Source organism: Dasypus novemcinctus, chromosome 3 (assembly GCF_030445035.2).
Source record: "Dasypus novemcinctus isolate mDasNov1 chromosome 3, mDasNov1.1.hap2, whole genome shotgun sequence".
Lineage (NCBI taxonomy): Eukaryota > Metazoa > Chordata > Mammalia > Cingulata > Dasypodidae > Dasypus > Dasypus novemcinctus.
This window is the reverse complement of record NC_080675.1, coordinates 42,425,293-42,440,956: the sequence shown is the minus strand read 5'-3', so window position 1 is coordinate 42,440,956 and position 15,664 is coordinate 42,425,293. Positions and strand designations below refer to the sequence as shown.

Genomic DNA, 15,664 nt, shown 5'->3' with positions numbered 1-15,664 from the left:
GGGCTGAATGGACATTTTTGTTGGCGTTTCTGCTAATAGATTTGTTAGAGATCCCCATTTGGCTTGTGAATACATTTCTTCATGGACCATGAACCCTAGATGACTAATAACAATTTATCAATGGATTAGCATGTACTTTATTAACAACTATTCTGATGTTTTCAGCAGTGCTGGGGATTGTTGTTATATAAAGTAAGATAAGGCCCCAGTTTTTAGGAAACTTGTGATCTTTTAAGACTAGATAAAAGAAATACATGTGGAATGAAAAATAAAATATTGAATTTTACAGAATTTCAGAGAAGGATGAGATCAGCCTGGGCTAGAGTAGTCAGATTTCACAGAGGAGTATGACTTGAGCTAAGAAATACAAGTTGTTGTTGTTTTGTTTGCAAGTTTTTGGTAGAAAGAAAAAAGGCATTGAAGTACTACAAGTACTGAAGCACTTGATATGTATTCTTAGTTAATGCTCATTAACAATGCCACGAGGTAGATATGGTTTACTTTAACTCACTGCTGAGGGACAGAGTTTAAATAACCAAGGTCTAGAGCCAGGAAGTAGCTGAGCTTAGATTCAAGTCCAGTGTGATTCCTGTCAATTAACTTCTCTTTCCAGATTCAATTTAACAACTTTCCCTCCTGTGTTCAGGGTTTTTCACTTAATGGTAGTTGTATCTTGATTTGTCTCATCTGGAGAGGCAGGGCAATTCCTCATTAGGAATAAAAATTCAGGTAGAGTAAGAAAATGGTCATTTAAGGGTTCTTTTCTGTATTTCAATGAAATGAACCAGAAGTTGGATCTCCTCTCCCCTTCTAGCTCAGTGCTGCCTCTGGAAGTTCAGTTTTTCAGTCTTTGGTCAAGACTCACTATTTAGGGACCTTTTTATCAATGTAATTACCACAACCTTGATTTTTCTTTTGCCTGTAGCTATCTATATTGCAGCCCTGTCACTGCTCACGTTTTTCCTGTTTAATCCTAAAGCCTATGTAGGAGGCAGATGTGGCTCAAGTGATTAGGCTACTGTCTATCATATGGGGGGTACTGTGTTTGGTTCCTGGGGCCTCCTGGTGTGAAGGCGAGTTAGTCTGTGCCGTGGAGAGCTGGCCCACACTGTGAGCTAATGCAAAAAAAAGAGATACAGGAAAGGCGATGAGAACAACAACAAACCAGGGAGCTGAGGTGGCTCAAGCAATTGAATGCCCCTCTCCCACATCAGAGGTCCCAGATCGGTTCCTGGTGCCTCCTAAGAAGATGAGAAGATAAGCAGACACAGAAGAACATGCAGTGAATGCACACAGATAGCAGACAGTGAGCACAGGCAGCTGGGGTGGAGGTAGGGAGAATAAATAAAATAAATTTTAAAAAATAAAATAAAACCAATGTCATCTGGGAGATTCTAGAAAGGAAGAGATGAGTGTGTAACGCTATTGAGCATTTTAGAGGAGGAGGTATTTTCATAGCACAATATACAGTATTAATCATCAAAGACACTCAGACTTACACAAACCAAGTATTATCATCTCTGTCTGGTAAAAGGAAACTGAAATCTAGAGAAATTGGACCTGTTCTAGGTCATACAGCCCTTCTGGGGCTAAACCCCCAGAATTTTTACTTAACTGCTTTTAGTCCTAGATTTTGCTAGCCCACAAAGAGGCCCAATGTGGGGATGGAACGTAAAATACTGTGTCATACTGCACAGATCAGGAAGGACAGCTGCAATTAGAAAACATAAGGATAGTTGAACACCATACTAATGTTTATAAGTTAACATGCAAATAAACTTGTTTTACTCAGTCAGCTTAATAAAATCTTTAATTGGGTTGTCCTGTTACATTAATGTCAGTTTTTAACATGTTTGACTTTTCAAGTTTTCGAAGTATCACATAAAATCTTTTTAAAAAGTTATATTGTGGTCTCATTTTTATTGTGAAAAATTTACTGTATGATACAGCTGCTGTGGAATACAGTTTGGCAGTTCCTCAGAAAGTACAGAATTACCACGAAATCTGGCAATTCCACTTCTAGATGTATACCCCAAAGAACTGAAAGGAGGGATCTGAACAGATATTTGCACATCAACATTCATAGCAGCATTATCCACAATTGCCAAAAGATGGGAAACAAACCAAGTGTTTATCAACTGGTGAATGGATAAATAAAATGTGGTATATACATGCAAAGGAATATTATTCAGCCCTAAAAAGGAGTGAAGTTCTGATACATGCAACAACATGGATAAAACTTGAAGATATCAAGTTGAATGAAATAAGCCAGACACAAATGACAAATATTGTGACTTAACATGTGAATTAATTAGAATAAGTTAACATATAGAGTCAGAATCTAGAATGTAGGTTACCAGGGTATGGGGTAGGGGCAGGGAATGGGAAGTTAATACTTAAATTGTTCAGCGTTTCTATTTAGGTTGATCATAAAGTTTTGGTAATGAATGTGGTGATGGTAGCATTGTGAATGTTAGTTAATGCCACTGAATTAGATTATTTGAATGTGGGTAAAAAAGGAAAATTTAGGTAGAATATGTTACTAGAAATAAAAATTTTTTAAAAATAGGACTGTACAACCCAGTGAACTGTAAGTTAAACGATGGGCTAAATAGTTAATAGTACAATTATAAAGATGTTCTTTCATAAATTTTAACAAATGTTATCCCTCTAATTCAAAGAGATAAAATAGGGTGGCATATGGGAACTATGTATCTTATGCATGATTTTCTGTAAACCGACAATTTCTCTAATTTAATATAATTGATACTTTGAAATAACTCAATCTCCCAGGTCTCCTTTAAGAGATGTAACTCACGTTTTTGTTGAGTTATTATGTATAGACCACATCATTTAACTGGATTTCATTCACTGAGCAAATATTTGTGGTCCTTTTCTGTGCCAGGGCTAATGGATCAAATTATATGGATTTGGGGCAGCAGTAACATCTGCCACATTACCAGATAACTAGTTGTCAGCTTTAAATTTTAAAAGGCTTTCATTTCTCCCAAACTTACTCAAGATTAGTCTTAGGGAACTACAACCCCTGTTACTCTGTCTTATCTAAACCTACTTTCACTCTGGGGCCTGACTTTGCCCCAAGGACAGAGTGTGAGCTGTGTTGGCTGAGGATATTTATTATTGATGATGTTTGCCAGAGGGCCTTGAAGATTATTATATTTGTTCTTTGCAGTCTGGCCATCGGTACCATTAGTGGCCACACCCGGCACTGCCCGAACCTTTGTGTCATCTGGATTGATGCACATGCTGACATCAATACACCCCTTACCACTTCATCTGGAAATCTCCATGGACAGCCAGTTTCATTTCTCCTCAGAGAACTGCAGGATAAGGTCAGTGAGCCAAAATGAAAAGAAAGTCACATGGCTTCCAGGAATTATCCTGGGGCTTTGAGTATCTAGTTCAACATTTCTCTGAAGTATGGGTTGAATGTGGCAGATGGTAAAAATACTTAAGCATTCCTTAATTTATTCATCAAACACTGTTATGGGCCAGGCAGTCTCCTAGATGCTAGGGCTATAAAGGTGAGTAGAACATGTTTCCTGCTCTCAGGGGGACTCATAATCTGCTAAGAAAGGAAGGTAGTGATGGGTAGTAACTCTAATGATTGATACACACACACAGTTTGAAGACTTCTTGATTAAAGGCTCCTAGGCCACCCTATCAGACCCACTGGTCTAGAAGACAAGGAAAACCTTTATTTTTGGATATTATTTTTCTAAGCTCTTCAGAAGACATGGGAGTCCTTATCAGGCATAGACTAGAATCCTTGTATTCCTTCTCCCCAGTGCGAGACTAAGTTAAACCAGGATATTACAAAGGTGTTATTCATTAGGCAGGAATGTTCTGGTTGTTGGTAACTTGAGATGGCAACTGGGTTATACTTCAAGAACCACTCAGTAAACAACTCAGTAATGTGTCAAGAGATGGAAAAAGGCTAATCATCAGTCTTCCTGTTAGATAGGTTAATGAGAAACTGAAGCCATTTTAGGAGAAGATATTTTTCATTTTATTTTTCTTGAGAAAGCTGTACTATGCTCTTCAGCTCCCCTTCAGAAACATTTCTACTTATATCAGTTTTCTTTCACAGATCAAGTGTGTCTTGAGTTGAGGAAGAGGAAAATAAGCACACATTGGGGAGCACATGGTGATTATCTTGGTAAGACTAAGAATTCTTGATTAATTCTCTTCATTCCTCTTTTTATAGGTACCACAACTCCCAGGGTTTTCCTGGATCAAACCTTGTATCTCTTCTCCAGATATCGTGTATATTGGTTTAAGAGATGTGGACCCGCCTGAACAGTAAGTTGATGCATTAGAGTTATGCTTTGGGCCTGCTTTGGCCATTTGAAACATAATGCTCAACATAACCTGTTATAGGTCACTGTGAAGGCAAAATCCCCCTTAACATACATTTGTGAAAAATGCTTTTTTAAACTAAAGACTCCTTCCTTTATATCTCACCACAGTTATATTTTAAAGAACTATGATATCCAGTATTTTTCCATGAGGGATATTGATCGACTTGGTATCCAGAAGGTCATGGAACAGACATTTGATCTGCTGATTGGCAAGTATGTAACTATAAGGGATGTCTACATTTAGATCCCAAAAAGAAAAGGGCAAATCACCAATGAGCAGCACTTTAGCCTGTCTCTTGAGGAAGATAGATTTTATCTTTTTTTTTTTTTTAAAGGCAAATCTACACATAAAAAATTGAACTAGTTCAGAAGGGCATAATATGAAATATAAGTCATATTCTTTTGGAGTGAGGAGGAGGTTTCCTTAAGTCATTGCCCAGATCCTCTTTCCTGTGAATTTATCTTCAGCTACATTTTTAGTGCTTGTTTTCTTTTGAGATGAGACACATTCATTATCTCAACTGTCCCATTCTTCCACAGCCTCACTACTGCTTTATCTGAAAGTTTTTTATTAAGTAAATCTTGCTAGTATAGAAAGATGACAGATCAATGTTAATCAAATGCTAGTTTTAAGGGAATTTCTCTAATACTGAGCCTTTATTTCTGGGTGATAGTCAGAATTGCCATCTGGTATTATGACATTTCGTAAACTGTTAAGAAATTGAGTTATATGGTATAAGGGTATATTGTATTTTAGCTCTGGCCACTGGATACCTGGGCCAAACTAAAGTTAGAATCAGAGGATAGTAAGATTGCAGACCTAAAATCAGAGTTAAGTTCATTTATGCTGAAAGAATAACAGCACTTGTAACCTAGATTAATCCAACTTAAATTAGAATATATCAGAGTCCAATGTCATATGAATTGAACTCTATTGGCATTTGTTACTCTAAGAGCCTCCAATGCTCAGAGTTAAGTCAGAAATATAAATTGGGATTAAAGGAAGTAGACTTGGCCCAATGGATAGGGCATACGCCTACCACATGGGAGGCCCATGGTTCAAACCCTGGGTCTCCTTGACCCGTGTGGAGCTGGCCCATGCGCAGGGAGTGCCCTGCCATGCAGGGGTGTCCCCCGAGTAGGGTGTCCCCCACATAAGGGAGCCCCAAGCGCAACGAGTGCGCCCATGCGCCCAGTAAGGAGAGCTGCCCAGCGCGAAAAAAAGTGCAGCCTGCCCAAGAATGGCATCGCACACACGGAGAGCTGACACAGCAAGATGACGCAACAAAAAGAAACACAGATTCCTGGTGCCACTGATGAGGACAGAAGTGGTCACAGAAGAACACAAAGCAAATGGACACAGAGAGCAGACAACTGGGGGTGGGAGGAGAAATAAATAAAAAATAAATTTTTAAAAATAAATAAACTGGGATTAATCTGTTGGACACAGGCAGAACAAATGGTAGTATCATGAAGTGGGGTGTAGAAAGCTAAATCAGTAACTTCCAGGAATAGGACACCTGGAAATCCACTATATTAACAAAGAACCAGAACTGACAGCAACAAAATCATGGAGTTGCAACCATAGGAAGGATGAAATGTCCAAGCACAACTAAAACGCCTATCCCTTACCTCTTCCTTTCCAGAAGACAAAGGCCAATCCACCTGAGTTTTGACATTGATGCCTTTGACCCTACGCTTGCTCCAGCCACAGGTACCCCTGTTGTAGGGGGACTGACCTACCGAGAAGGCATGTATATTACTGAGGAAATACACAATACAGGTATGTAGCAACCAGGGCTGCAGCCTATTAACTACATAAGTAAATACGCTGAAGCTGCCTCTTACCTGCAGGGGATCTATCCTATTAAACTATTCCATGTCATTGTAGACTTTGTTTTTGCACAAACTATTAAAGCTAAAAGTGATGTGGCCAGGCTAACAGGGGATACAGTCATTTAGAGGCATGCTTAGACCCGGCTTATACCTAAATATGCTTAGGAAATTCTGGGGAAAAAAAAAACTTGTGTCTTCTCAAACATTTGCTAAACACAAACTGATACAGTTCTTTGTGTCTGTGCTGTCTGAGGGCAGATTAAGACCAAAAAAAAGGCAAGGCCAATAGTTATAACCTATTCTAATGTTAAGAGGTTAGTTCACCAGGAATTGGGAATTTGGAGTTAAAGCTCATCTTTGGAAACCATTTCAAAGTTGAACACTACCTTGGGTCCTTTCATACATGGTAAGTCTTGTACTTGGGCTTGTTTGGTAAAAGCTTTAATACTGGGCATATTGGAAGATGAATGGCTGACAAAAAGAGTAGTAAAGTGAATGCTAGATTATCAAGGGTGACTACAAGAGGTTATTGTCCTCAAACTCATGTTCTGTTTGCAAAGTTTCCATTTGCCAGAAAGGTTCTGGTTTTAAGTCTACTTTAAATGACCTTCCATTCCATCTCATGAGACTGGGGTGTGAACAAAAACATGGAGATCCCAGATTGAAAGGTCCAGGGTTACAGAAAACACTTGAGTAGCTGGGATAGAAATGGGTATTGAGAAATTCCAGAACCTTGTACAGGAAGGGAATGCTTACTTATGAGATCTGACAGTGGCAAGATCATCTCAGTCTTTGAATTGGTGCCCAGAGATTCTGGGAGTTTGCTTAATCCTCTACTTTGCTTCCCTGTGACACAACTTAAAAGCAGGGGTTGGTAACCTTGAGCACTTAGATGGGGCAGTGGTCCTGTCTTGTCTTTTTCTCCAACACTGCAATATTCTTTTATTCCAAAAGACTGTCTTTCATGATACTGCCAACTAGACACAGAAAGCAATATGCTTCAACTAATTTGTAAGGTGGCAATAGTTTGGAAACAGGTAATTTTAAAAAATTATTATTACTTCTGGGCTACGCTAAAGGCATAATCAGGTTTAATCAGTGGAAATCAGAGGCATAAATCATCTGAGGCAGGCATCACAGACATGTGCAGGGACTGTACCTTAATATGCCTGCTTGTTGCAGTTTTGCACAGTGCACTGACCTATCCATTGCTAAAAGGGACAAAACACTGAACAGATGTAATGGCATTGAACAAATCATGCACTCATTTAAAATGTATCAACCCATTAGGCATTCTTTTATTTCCAGACTTTATGGCCACTCAAAATATTCTCAGGTACTTTTATGTATTCTTGAATACTAGTAGTTTGCTCAACTAACTCTGGAAGAGGTAGATTAACTTTGCCTAGAATAACCACTTAAGTTTAACTTCTCCAAAGTTTAACCTGGGCCCCCTGCCCCTCCAAAGCCTGACAGCTAATACTTATGTTAGTTGAACAGGGATGATTTATTTCATTACCTTAAATGTCTCTTTCAATCCTATTCTAGTATCCCAGTGTTTTCACTTACTTTAATGGCCAAGAGATCAAGTGCAAAGGACTTTCTGACAGTGGATAACTATATAAAAGAAAATGACTCTTGTTTTTACCTTGGCTTTTTCTCTGTCCATGTGAGACCCTCACTGAAGACAGCAGCTAGGAGATTTTCTGAGGTTTTCTCATACTTTCTTCTTCCAGGGTTGCTGTCAGCACTGGATCTTGTTGAAGTCAATCCTCAGGTGGCTACTTCAGAGGAAGAGGCAAAGGCTACAGCTAGCCTGGCAGTGGATGTGATTGCTTCAAGTTTTGGTCAGACAAGGGAAGGAGGCCACATTGTCTATGACCAACTGCCTACTCCCAGTTCACCAGATGAATCAGAAAGCGAAGAACGTGTGAGAATTTAGGAAACACTGCACAATGACAGGTGTTTCAAGATGGGCATTCCAGAGCTACAAGGCATCTGAAGGGACAGATCCTAAAGGGGTGACTAGGTTCATATTGCCTTAATGCAAACATTTGTATTCTCATAATTGTAGTTTCCCCTCTCCGTTTTGGTGACCAATAATACTACTGTAAATGTATTTAGATTTTTGCAGCTCATGGGGGGTTAATATGTTGGAGTATATGTAAATTTAAAGATGTCATAAACAGCATTTATTACCTTGGTATATATCACAGTGGTCTTGCTGTTCCTTCACATTTAAGTGGTTTTCTGTCTTCCCTCCCTCCTCCCACAGCCTGGTTATACAGTGCACCCTTGAACTATCCAGCTCATAGACGTGTTTATTATGTGTTCAAAGTTCTGGTCCACAAACCAATGCCGAGGAAGTTCAACGCTTGTGAAAAAATTTGTAATAAACCAGGCCTCCCAGGATGACTAGTTCCAGTAAGATGACGATGGAAAGCAGCAGTTTATTGGTCACCACTCTACAAAGAGAAGCAAATAGGGGAGTAGTCAGAAGTCTGACTAACCTTATTTCTTTCCATTCTTAATTCTATGGGGTTTGACCTGGAGCCAAGGCTGGATACTGAGGCATATAGTTTTTGTTGGATCACATAGCCATTTAGAAAGTACTAATAAGGTTATTTAATTGTAATTTAGGGAAAATACTGTGTATATCTCACAGAATGATTCTAAAATGACTTCAAATGGTAGTTACTCCCTTAAACTTTAATAGCTTTTCTAGAAGGAGGGGCTAGAAAGAAAAAATATTAAACATATGAAAAAGTATACCATTTCTGTAATCAGGGCAAATCCTATTTCAAAGCAGAAGAAATACAATATCATTATCTAAACATATAGAGTCACTTCAATTACATATCACAGCCATGATCCTAAGTTGGGAGAAGGGTTTGGGGCAGACTCCAGTGTTAAAATCCAGCTCAGGGATGGGTTCTGCCTTAGGGTAAGTAGCTAGAAGCTTCAGAGTGCCTTTTAACCCTTGTAAGTTTACTATCCTAACTCTTCCCCCTATTTCTCCTTCTGTTTTCCCATCAAACTCATCTATCTCTATTATAAAGGTAAAACGAGCTTGAAAAAATTTATTTTCTTAATACAAAGAATCCCATTTGTGTGAATGTCTTTCATGATATGTGGTTCCCATGTTCACTCTAACTTGAAGATTTCTCCCTATTCCACAAGGAATTTACCACTGTTTAGGAAAATTCTACCTCTCCTGCTAGTTCCATGACTAAGTTGTAGTTTTGTTTACATGCCAGGCCACCTGTGCCCCAGGTTACTGCACCTTCCCATTTATCCCCAACCTCAACGCAATACCTCCTTTTTGCCCCTGATTTTGTTGCTGTCAATCCTTAAGGGATTTTTTTTAAAAGTCAATTTCTTGCTAACAGAATTCCCAGATAAGGGGCTGACTCAATGAGGGACAAGCAGAGCCAAAAGCAAGTACTAAGCAGTAGCAGTGAAACAGTTTTCTAATCAAGTTTTTACAAATATATTTCAAGGATATGAAGCTCTATTCCAATGTGCTGTCTTCTCTATGTAAGTTAGGATTAAAAGTGGACAAATTTTCCATGGAGACTTATTCAGAGCAGTATATAATTTTAAAAAAGAGATGAAATTCACTAGTATACTTTGTTAACAAAGGATTATGTCCTGGGATCCTGAACTAAACAACATCCTATTTATTTACTCTGATTTGCTGTGTGGTATTACATATAAGGGGATTGGCAGCAATTGCTGAGGTGCTTTCTTAGGTCCATTAACCACAGTTAAAAAGTTTGGCATTCTTTGCTGAAAAACACTAAGAATTAAGGGAAATTAATTTTGACTATTTTTAAACTTACTTTCTGGACATCGAACGGAGAATCTTTCGACTTTTGCTCAAGTTTTCACTTGTGCTTACCAGCTGAGAAGAGAAAATAGCAATTACGTTCCCTTCTTTCAAAAGTACACCCTGTAGAATTTGAACATTCCTACACTGAAGCGTCATTAGGGGTGTATGTTGAAGAGCTCCAGAAAAACCAAACTTATTTAAATGATGTTCTCTGAGTATAAGTAGAAGAAACTAGAAAGGACAAGATGCATTAGTACTTATCAAGTAAGCTTAGGAATCATTATATCTTTAGGTTGCTGTGGGGAATTTTCTGGGTCTGAGCTAATCCTTCACTGTGGTTACTCAAAACAGGAAGGTTTCACATGTACTCAGCTTGTGACTGTGAAGCAACTTTGAGCAACTTAAGATTTTGAATTTCATCAGCCAAACTCCAGGAAGGCCTCTTAAATTAGTATTTGTTTTGTTTTGACTTTAGTAGGTTACCACTTTTGGGATCTGATTTTTTTTTCCTTTGATCCCTTTAGGAGACACTTAAATTGAATTGTAAAAGGAATTAACCCCCATGGACACTTCCCTTTCAATTGACTGTTACTAATCTAGATAGCTGGATTGTGTTTCAAAGGATGCCACCTGCCATCTGTTTCCATTCCTCAGTGTCTTGGTAAATGCAGGTCTCTCAGCTTTTAATTGGCTTTTAAATTTATCCACTTTACATGTTCAAAAATTAAAATAAAAAAAAGTGTACATTCTGTAAGCAATGTGCATTCCCCATAGCTTGCCTTGAATTCAGTACTTTTTTGTAAATTTTCAAAGAGGAAGGAAGAGCATCACTCTGATTTTCTAAGTATGGAGAACTACAGCTATTAAAATGTATGAGGGGAGCTTGTACGAGGTCCCAGGTTTGATTCCTGGTACCTCCTAAAAACAAAAAGAAATAAAAAAACCAATTCTCACTGGGGAGTGGATGAGGCTCAGTGGTTAAGTGCCTGCTTCCCATATATGAGCTCCTGGGTTCAACCCCCCCTTACCTCCTTTAAGAAAAAAAAAAGTATGAGAAAATTTCAAATCCCTACCCTGAGCTAGTATTTTTCCAAGTCTTGGCCATATTATCTGCTTTCAGTCTGGATTTGCTTTGTGCTATTAACTTTTCATTGCAAAGTTGTACTACTTTAAAAATTCCTTTGCAAATGAACTCCTTTAAGGGCAGGAAGAAATGAGTTGTTTTTCAGAGCCTCTTAGAGTGATATAGTCATCATGTGGGCACTTTCTTCTCACAATGATCCAGCTTCTTAGGAAACAGTAAAAAATTAAAGCCCAAGATTAAAGCTTGTCAATGGTGCCATTTCAAGATATGAGAAAATCAGCCTTCGTTCTAAATGTCAGGAAAGCTAGGGTCTTATATGTGGATAATAGCAGACTATTTCATTGGATGTATGAAGGAAAAAAAACTCAGATTACTCAATCTGATTATCTTTTGACAGATTATTCTCTTGCTAAAGAGAGATGATATAGGAATAAAAGAATGGAGTGCAAGCTTATTTTAAATTTATTATATATATTTAATATATTTGACATTCTTCAGTAAATACAGGTTCTGTCACAGTCTTTTCTTCCCTTATTAAAACAAAGTTCCAAGACCCCTAAATCTTAGGGTTGAAACTAATTCCAAGGAAAATCTCCTCTAAGCCATTTTTTCAAGCTAAAATTGAAAAAGTATAAGAACCTAAAAGGTCATTCCCTGAATTCAGAATTACTGTAGTTTCTGGCCTTAATAAGGTATTGGGGTGTAGACAGTCCACCTAAATTTCCCACTCTTGCCCCTCTCCTCATCTGCCCAGACTCACTCTAGTCTTGGTACGTTCCAACTGTTCTCGTTGTTCTCCGAGTTCCTCTATGATTTCTGAGCCAATCTGGTCAGTCTCTGTGGCAATCCGATGAGAACGCTCAATACTCTGGGTGGCCCGGTTCAAGCTGTCAGTGCCTTGCAGAAGCAATGCTCTCTGAGACTGTTGCCAATTCTGACAGGAATAGGTAAGGGAAATGTTGAGACTTCTTCCATTTATAAATTCATTGCCAGCACATTCCTTATGACCTTGTATAAGAAGGGATATGGTTAAGTCATAATTTTCATTACCAGCTAATGAAATATAAGATTCTATTCAAGATCAGACTAGAGCAGAACCTGGAATTCAATCAACAGGACAATAATACCTCCCCACTCCACTTAAACTTCAGTGATGCAAAAGAAGGACAATTAAAAATATGAGAGCTTTCCCTGAGGATTTGTTTTAAGATAAATTCAAACTGGTCCATATGCTTCCTGGACTAACAAACTTCTGAGAGGCAGTAACCCAGGTGCAGGAACTACTGGAAAGTTCAGGGATATATATAATTTTTTTAGTGCTACTAAGCAAACCAACTAAACTCTGCAGCCCTAGACCTAGAAATAGACTACTTCACTAAAGATACTTGACTAGCACTGAGGAATGAGATGTCATGAGTAAGCTATTTTTTCCACACATAAGAGTTATTTAGAAGTCAGTGACACTACTGCACTGCGGGAAACTTATGTGGCTACATTTTCTTTGGTAAGCCAAAGAAAAATTTCACCTCACAGCAAATAAAATATAAAAACTTCAAAGTTGCCACACTGATGACTTGCTCTCAGGGGAACTAATTTCTGGGGCCTAAGATTTCCCAGCTGCCCTAATTTTCTAAATCTCTATACCTATAATCATAACACTGATAGCATGAGGACAAAAGGACAGAAGTAGCCTTTGTCAGACCAAAATTAACAACCATCAATGGAAACTGGGTGCAGTTATAATTTAGCTATTTAAAGTATATCCCGAAAAACCCAGTATGTGATACTAGCACTAGGGCATCACCCTGAAGTTGAGTTCCCAAATCAGAATTAACAGGCCTTTTTACTTTGTAAAATGGCATATAGGCCAGTGGATCAAGAAACCTAAAAGAGGTTCAGATAAACCCATTACTTTAGCTTAAAGGAAGCAGAAAAAAAAAAGTTGTTACAAGAGATATAAATTTTCCACTGATCAAGCTAAAGGAAAGGGCAGGAAAAGACAAGAAAATCGCATAAATCAATCACATACAGACAGATACGAAAAAATAATTCTACTGAAGGTGGTTATGGCTATCTAAATAATTTTTTTAGTAATTTGCAAAACTAATTTTAAAGCAAAATTATTGGCTGGACTTATCTCCAGTGTTTTGTGGGTTTTTTTGGTAGGTAGGTGATGTAACAAAAATGACCACTTTTATAACTCAGTTTGAAGAGCAGCTCCTGCCTGCCTTTTCCAGTCTCTCTTAATAAGTCATGTTATCTTCTGATCAGTGGCAATCCACTGGAAAAATTTACATTATTCTCAAAAACTATAGTTTTGACAGCAGCAATGTCAGACCAATATCATTATCAATCTCAAAGTATAATCAAGATGCAATCATGAAATAGGATTTGTTTAAAACAGCACTGCTAGCTTTTTGACATATTATCAGACTGCTCGTGGACTCCCTTCCATTTTTCTTTTAAGCTACTTGCCAGGTCGTTCTACTCTGTACTGTGGAATATGATCCTAAATTCAGCACACTGAATTTAATCTTTATGAAGGTTTGTTTTATTTCTTTAACTATCTAGCTTTTCTAGAGAATTTAGAATAACAAATTTTGATCAGTCAGTCCAATTTCATCAGATTACTGAGGGCTAGAGTGTCAATCTTGCTTACTTTCCACTACAACGTTTTTCCATACATGAAGGTGGCAGAAAGCCCATACTTGAGAAGCATACTGCATTCTCCTATTTTATTTGGTTTGTTAGGTGGCAGACTTGGCCCAGTGGTTAGGGCATCTGTTTACCACATGGGAGGTCCACGGTTCAAACCCCAGGCCTCCTTGACCCATGTGGAGCTGGCCCATGAGCGGTGCTGATGGGCGCAAGGAGTGCCCTGCCACGCAGGAGTGTCCCTCGCGTAGGGAAGCCCTACGCGCAAGGAGCACGCCCCGTAAGGAGAGCCGCCCAGCGCGAAAGAAAGTGCAGCCTGCCTAAAAATGGCACCGCCTACACGGAGAGCTGACACAAGATGATGCAACAAAAAGAAACACAGATTCCCATGCCACTGACAACAACAGAAGCAGAAAAGACGACGCAGCAAATAGACACAGAGAACAGACAACTGGGGTGGGGAGGGGAAGGGGAGAGATAAATAAATCTTTAAAAAAATATATTTGGTTTGTTAGACCATTTTGATATAAATGTAAAGGAAAGCTTGGGTTAACTTTGTAACAATACTCTGATAAATCTTAAATTCAATTGTGTATTTGGAAGATGGAAATAATTGTAGTTTGGCCTGGTTCCTCTTTCTCTCATCAAAGCTTACGTTAGACACTGAACTATAAGCTCCACAAAGGCAGGGAACTCATTATTCCAAATGCCTTGCATAGTGCCTAGGATACCAAGGACAGAAACATTCAGTACTAATTTCTCACAGGTTACTTCCTCCTACAAAGGAGCTAAAGAGCAGACAATAAAAAACCCAGTTTGGGGGGTAGGGGTATATGGGGACCTCCTATTTTTTGAATGTAGCATTTAAAAGAAAAAAAAACAAAAAAACAAAAAAACCCAGTCAACAAATTTTTAGAACTAGTAAGTTCAGTAAACTTACTTGTATAAAAAACCAACATTCAAAATAGAAATTATAAAATAAAATACCAACTATAATGGAAAACCAAACTATAAAATGTCTAGGAATTAATAAGAATATGCAAGGTATTTAGGGAGAAAAAATTTTCTTTTATTAAAAGGCAAATGAAAAAAATGGAATAAATAGCAAGATATACCATGTTCATCAATGGGACAATTTAACATGGTGAAGACGTGGCTTCTCACCAGATTATTCTATCACATTTAATGCATTTTCAATTGAAAACTGAATTTTCTTTTTAAATTTGAGAAAGTGATTCTGAAATTTATATGAAGGAATACAAGTCCAAGAAGAAGAGGAAACTGAAATCATATACAAAATACAGAGCCCAGACACACTAATATGTAATATTTATATAGCACTACATACGGAACTGCTATTTTTACATACATATCATATACACATATATGTATATATATTTATATTTTAAGGATAAATAAGCCTATAGTATGGAAAGACCTGCATTAAATACAGTAAAATGGGGGTGCCCAAGGGTAGAAGGGATGCAGGAAAGTAGGCAAGTGGGAAAAGATTTTAAACTAAGAATAGTTTAGTATGAACTAATAGCATGAATTGTGTTCTACAATATGATTAATTCTTGTACCACAAATCCTTAAGGGAAAAAAAAATTAAAACTCACCATATGCTCATTCTCCACCACATATGTGCCGTATTTCATATCTCCCCGGCCCCCAGGTGTGGCTGTCAAAGGTGTGCTTCTCACCTCCCGATGGAGTTTACCAAGGTCCTTCTTGTAGGTTCGAAGCTTGGACATCATGGGGTTGCGGAAAGATAGGGGTGCATAACGTAGTTCCTTCTCCATCTCTGCCAACTGGGAAGATAGAAAATTATGAATAGACTGGCCTGGTTCTTCTCTCCCTCATCTGGGCCTATGA

At 38.2% G+C, this 15,664-nt stretch overlaps 2 protein-coding genes across 2 annotated transcripts in view; one reads left to right on the top strand and one right to left on the bottom strand.

Annotated features, from left to right (window-relative positions):
• Positions 1-8,428, top strand: part of ARG2 (arginase 2) — a 23,360-nt gene extending 14,932 nt beyond the window's left edge. The window contains exons 4-8 of the mRNA XM_004477308.5: positions 3,194-3,353; positions 4,229-4,323; positions 4,491-4,595; positions 6,029-6,165; positions 7,955-8,428. Coding sequence (XP_004477365.1) covers positions 3,194-3,353; positions 4,229-4,323; positions 4,491-4,595; positions 6,029-6,165; positions 7,955-8,160 — 703 coding nt within the window. The 3' untranslated portion in view covers positions 8,161-8,428. The remainder of the gene's footprint in view (positions 1-3,193; positions 3,354-4,228; positions 4,324-4,490; positions 4,596-6,028; positions 6,166-7,954) is intronic.
• The window catches only part of VTI1B (vesicle transport through interaction with t-SNAREs 1B), a 27,188-nt gene continuing 19,911 nt past the window's right edge, over positions 8,388-15,664 (bottom strand). Inside the window, exons 3-6 of the mRNA XM_004477305.5 lie at positions 15,409-15,600; positions 11,895-12,068; positions 10,061-10,122; positions 8,388-8,683 (exon numbers count right to left, since the gene is read on the bottom strand). Of these exons, the coding sequence (XP_004477362.1) occupies positions 8,587-8,683; positions 10,061-10,122; positions 11,895-12,068; positions 15,409-15,600 (525 nt within the window). The 3' untranslated portion in view covers positions 8,388-8,586. The remainder of the gene's footprint in view (positions 8,684-10,060; positions 10,123-11,894; positions 12,069-15,408; positions 15,601-15,664) is intronic.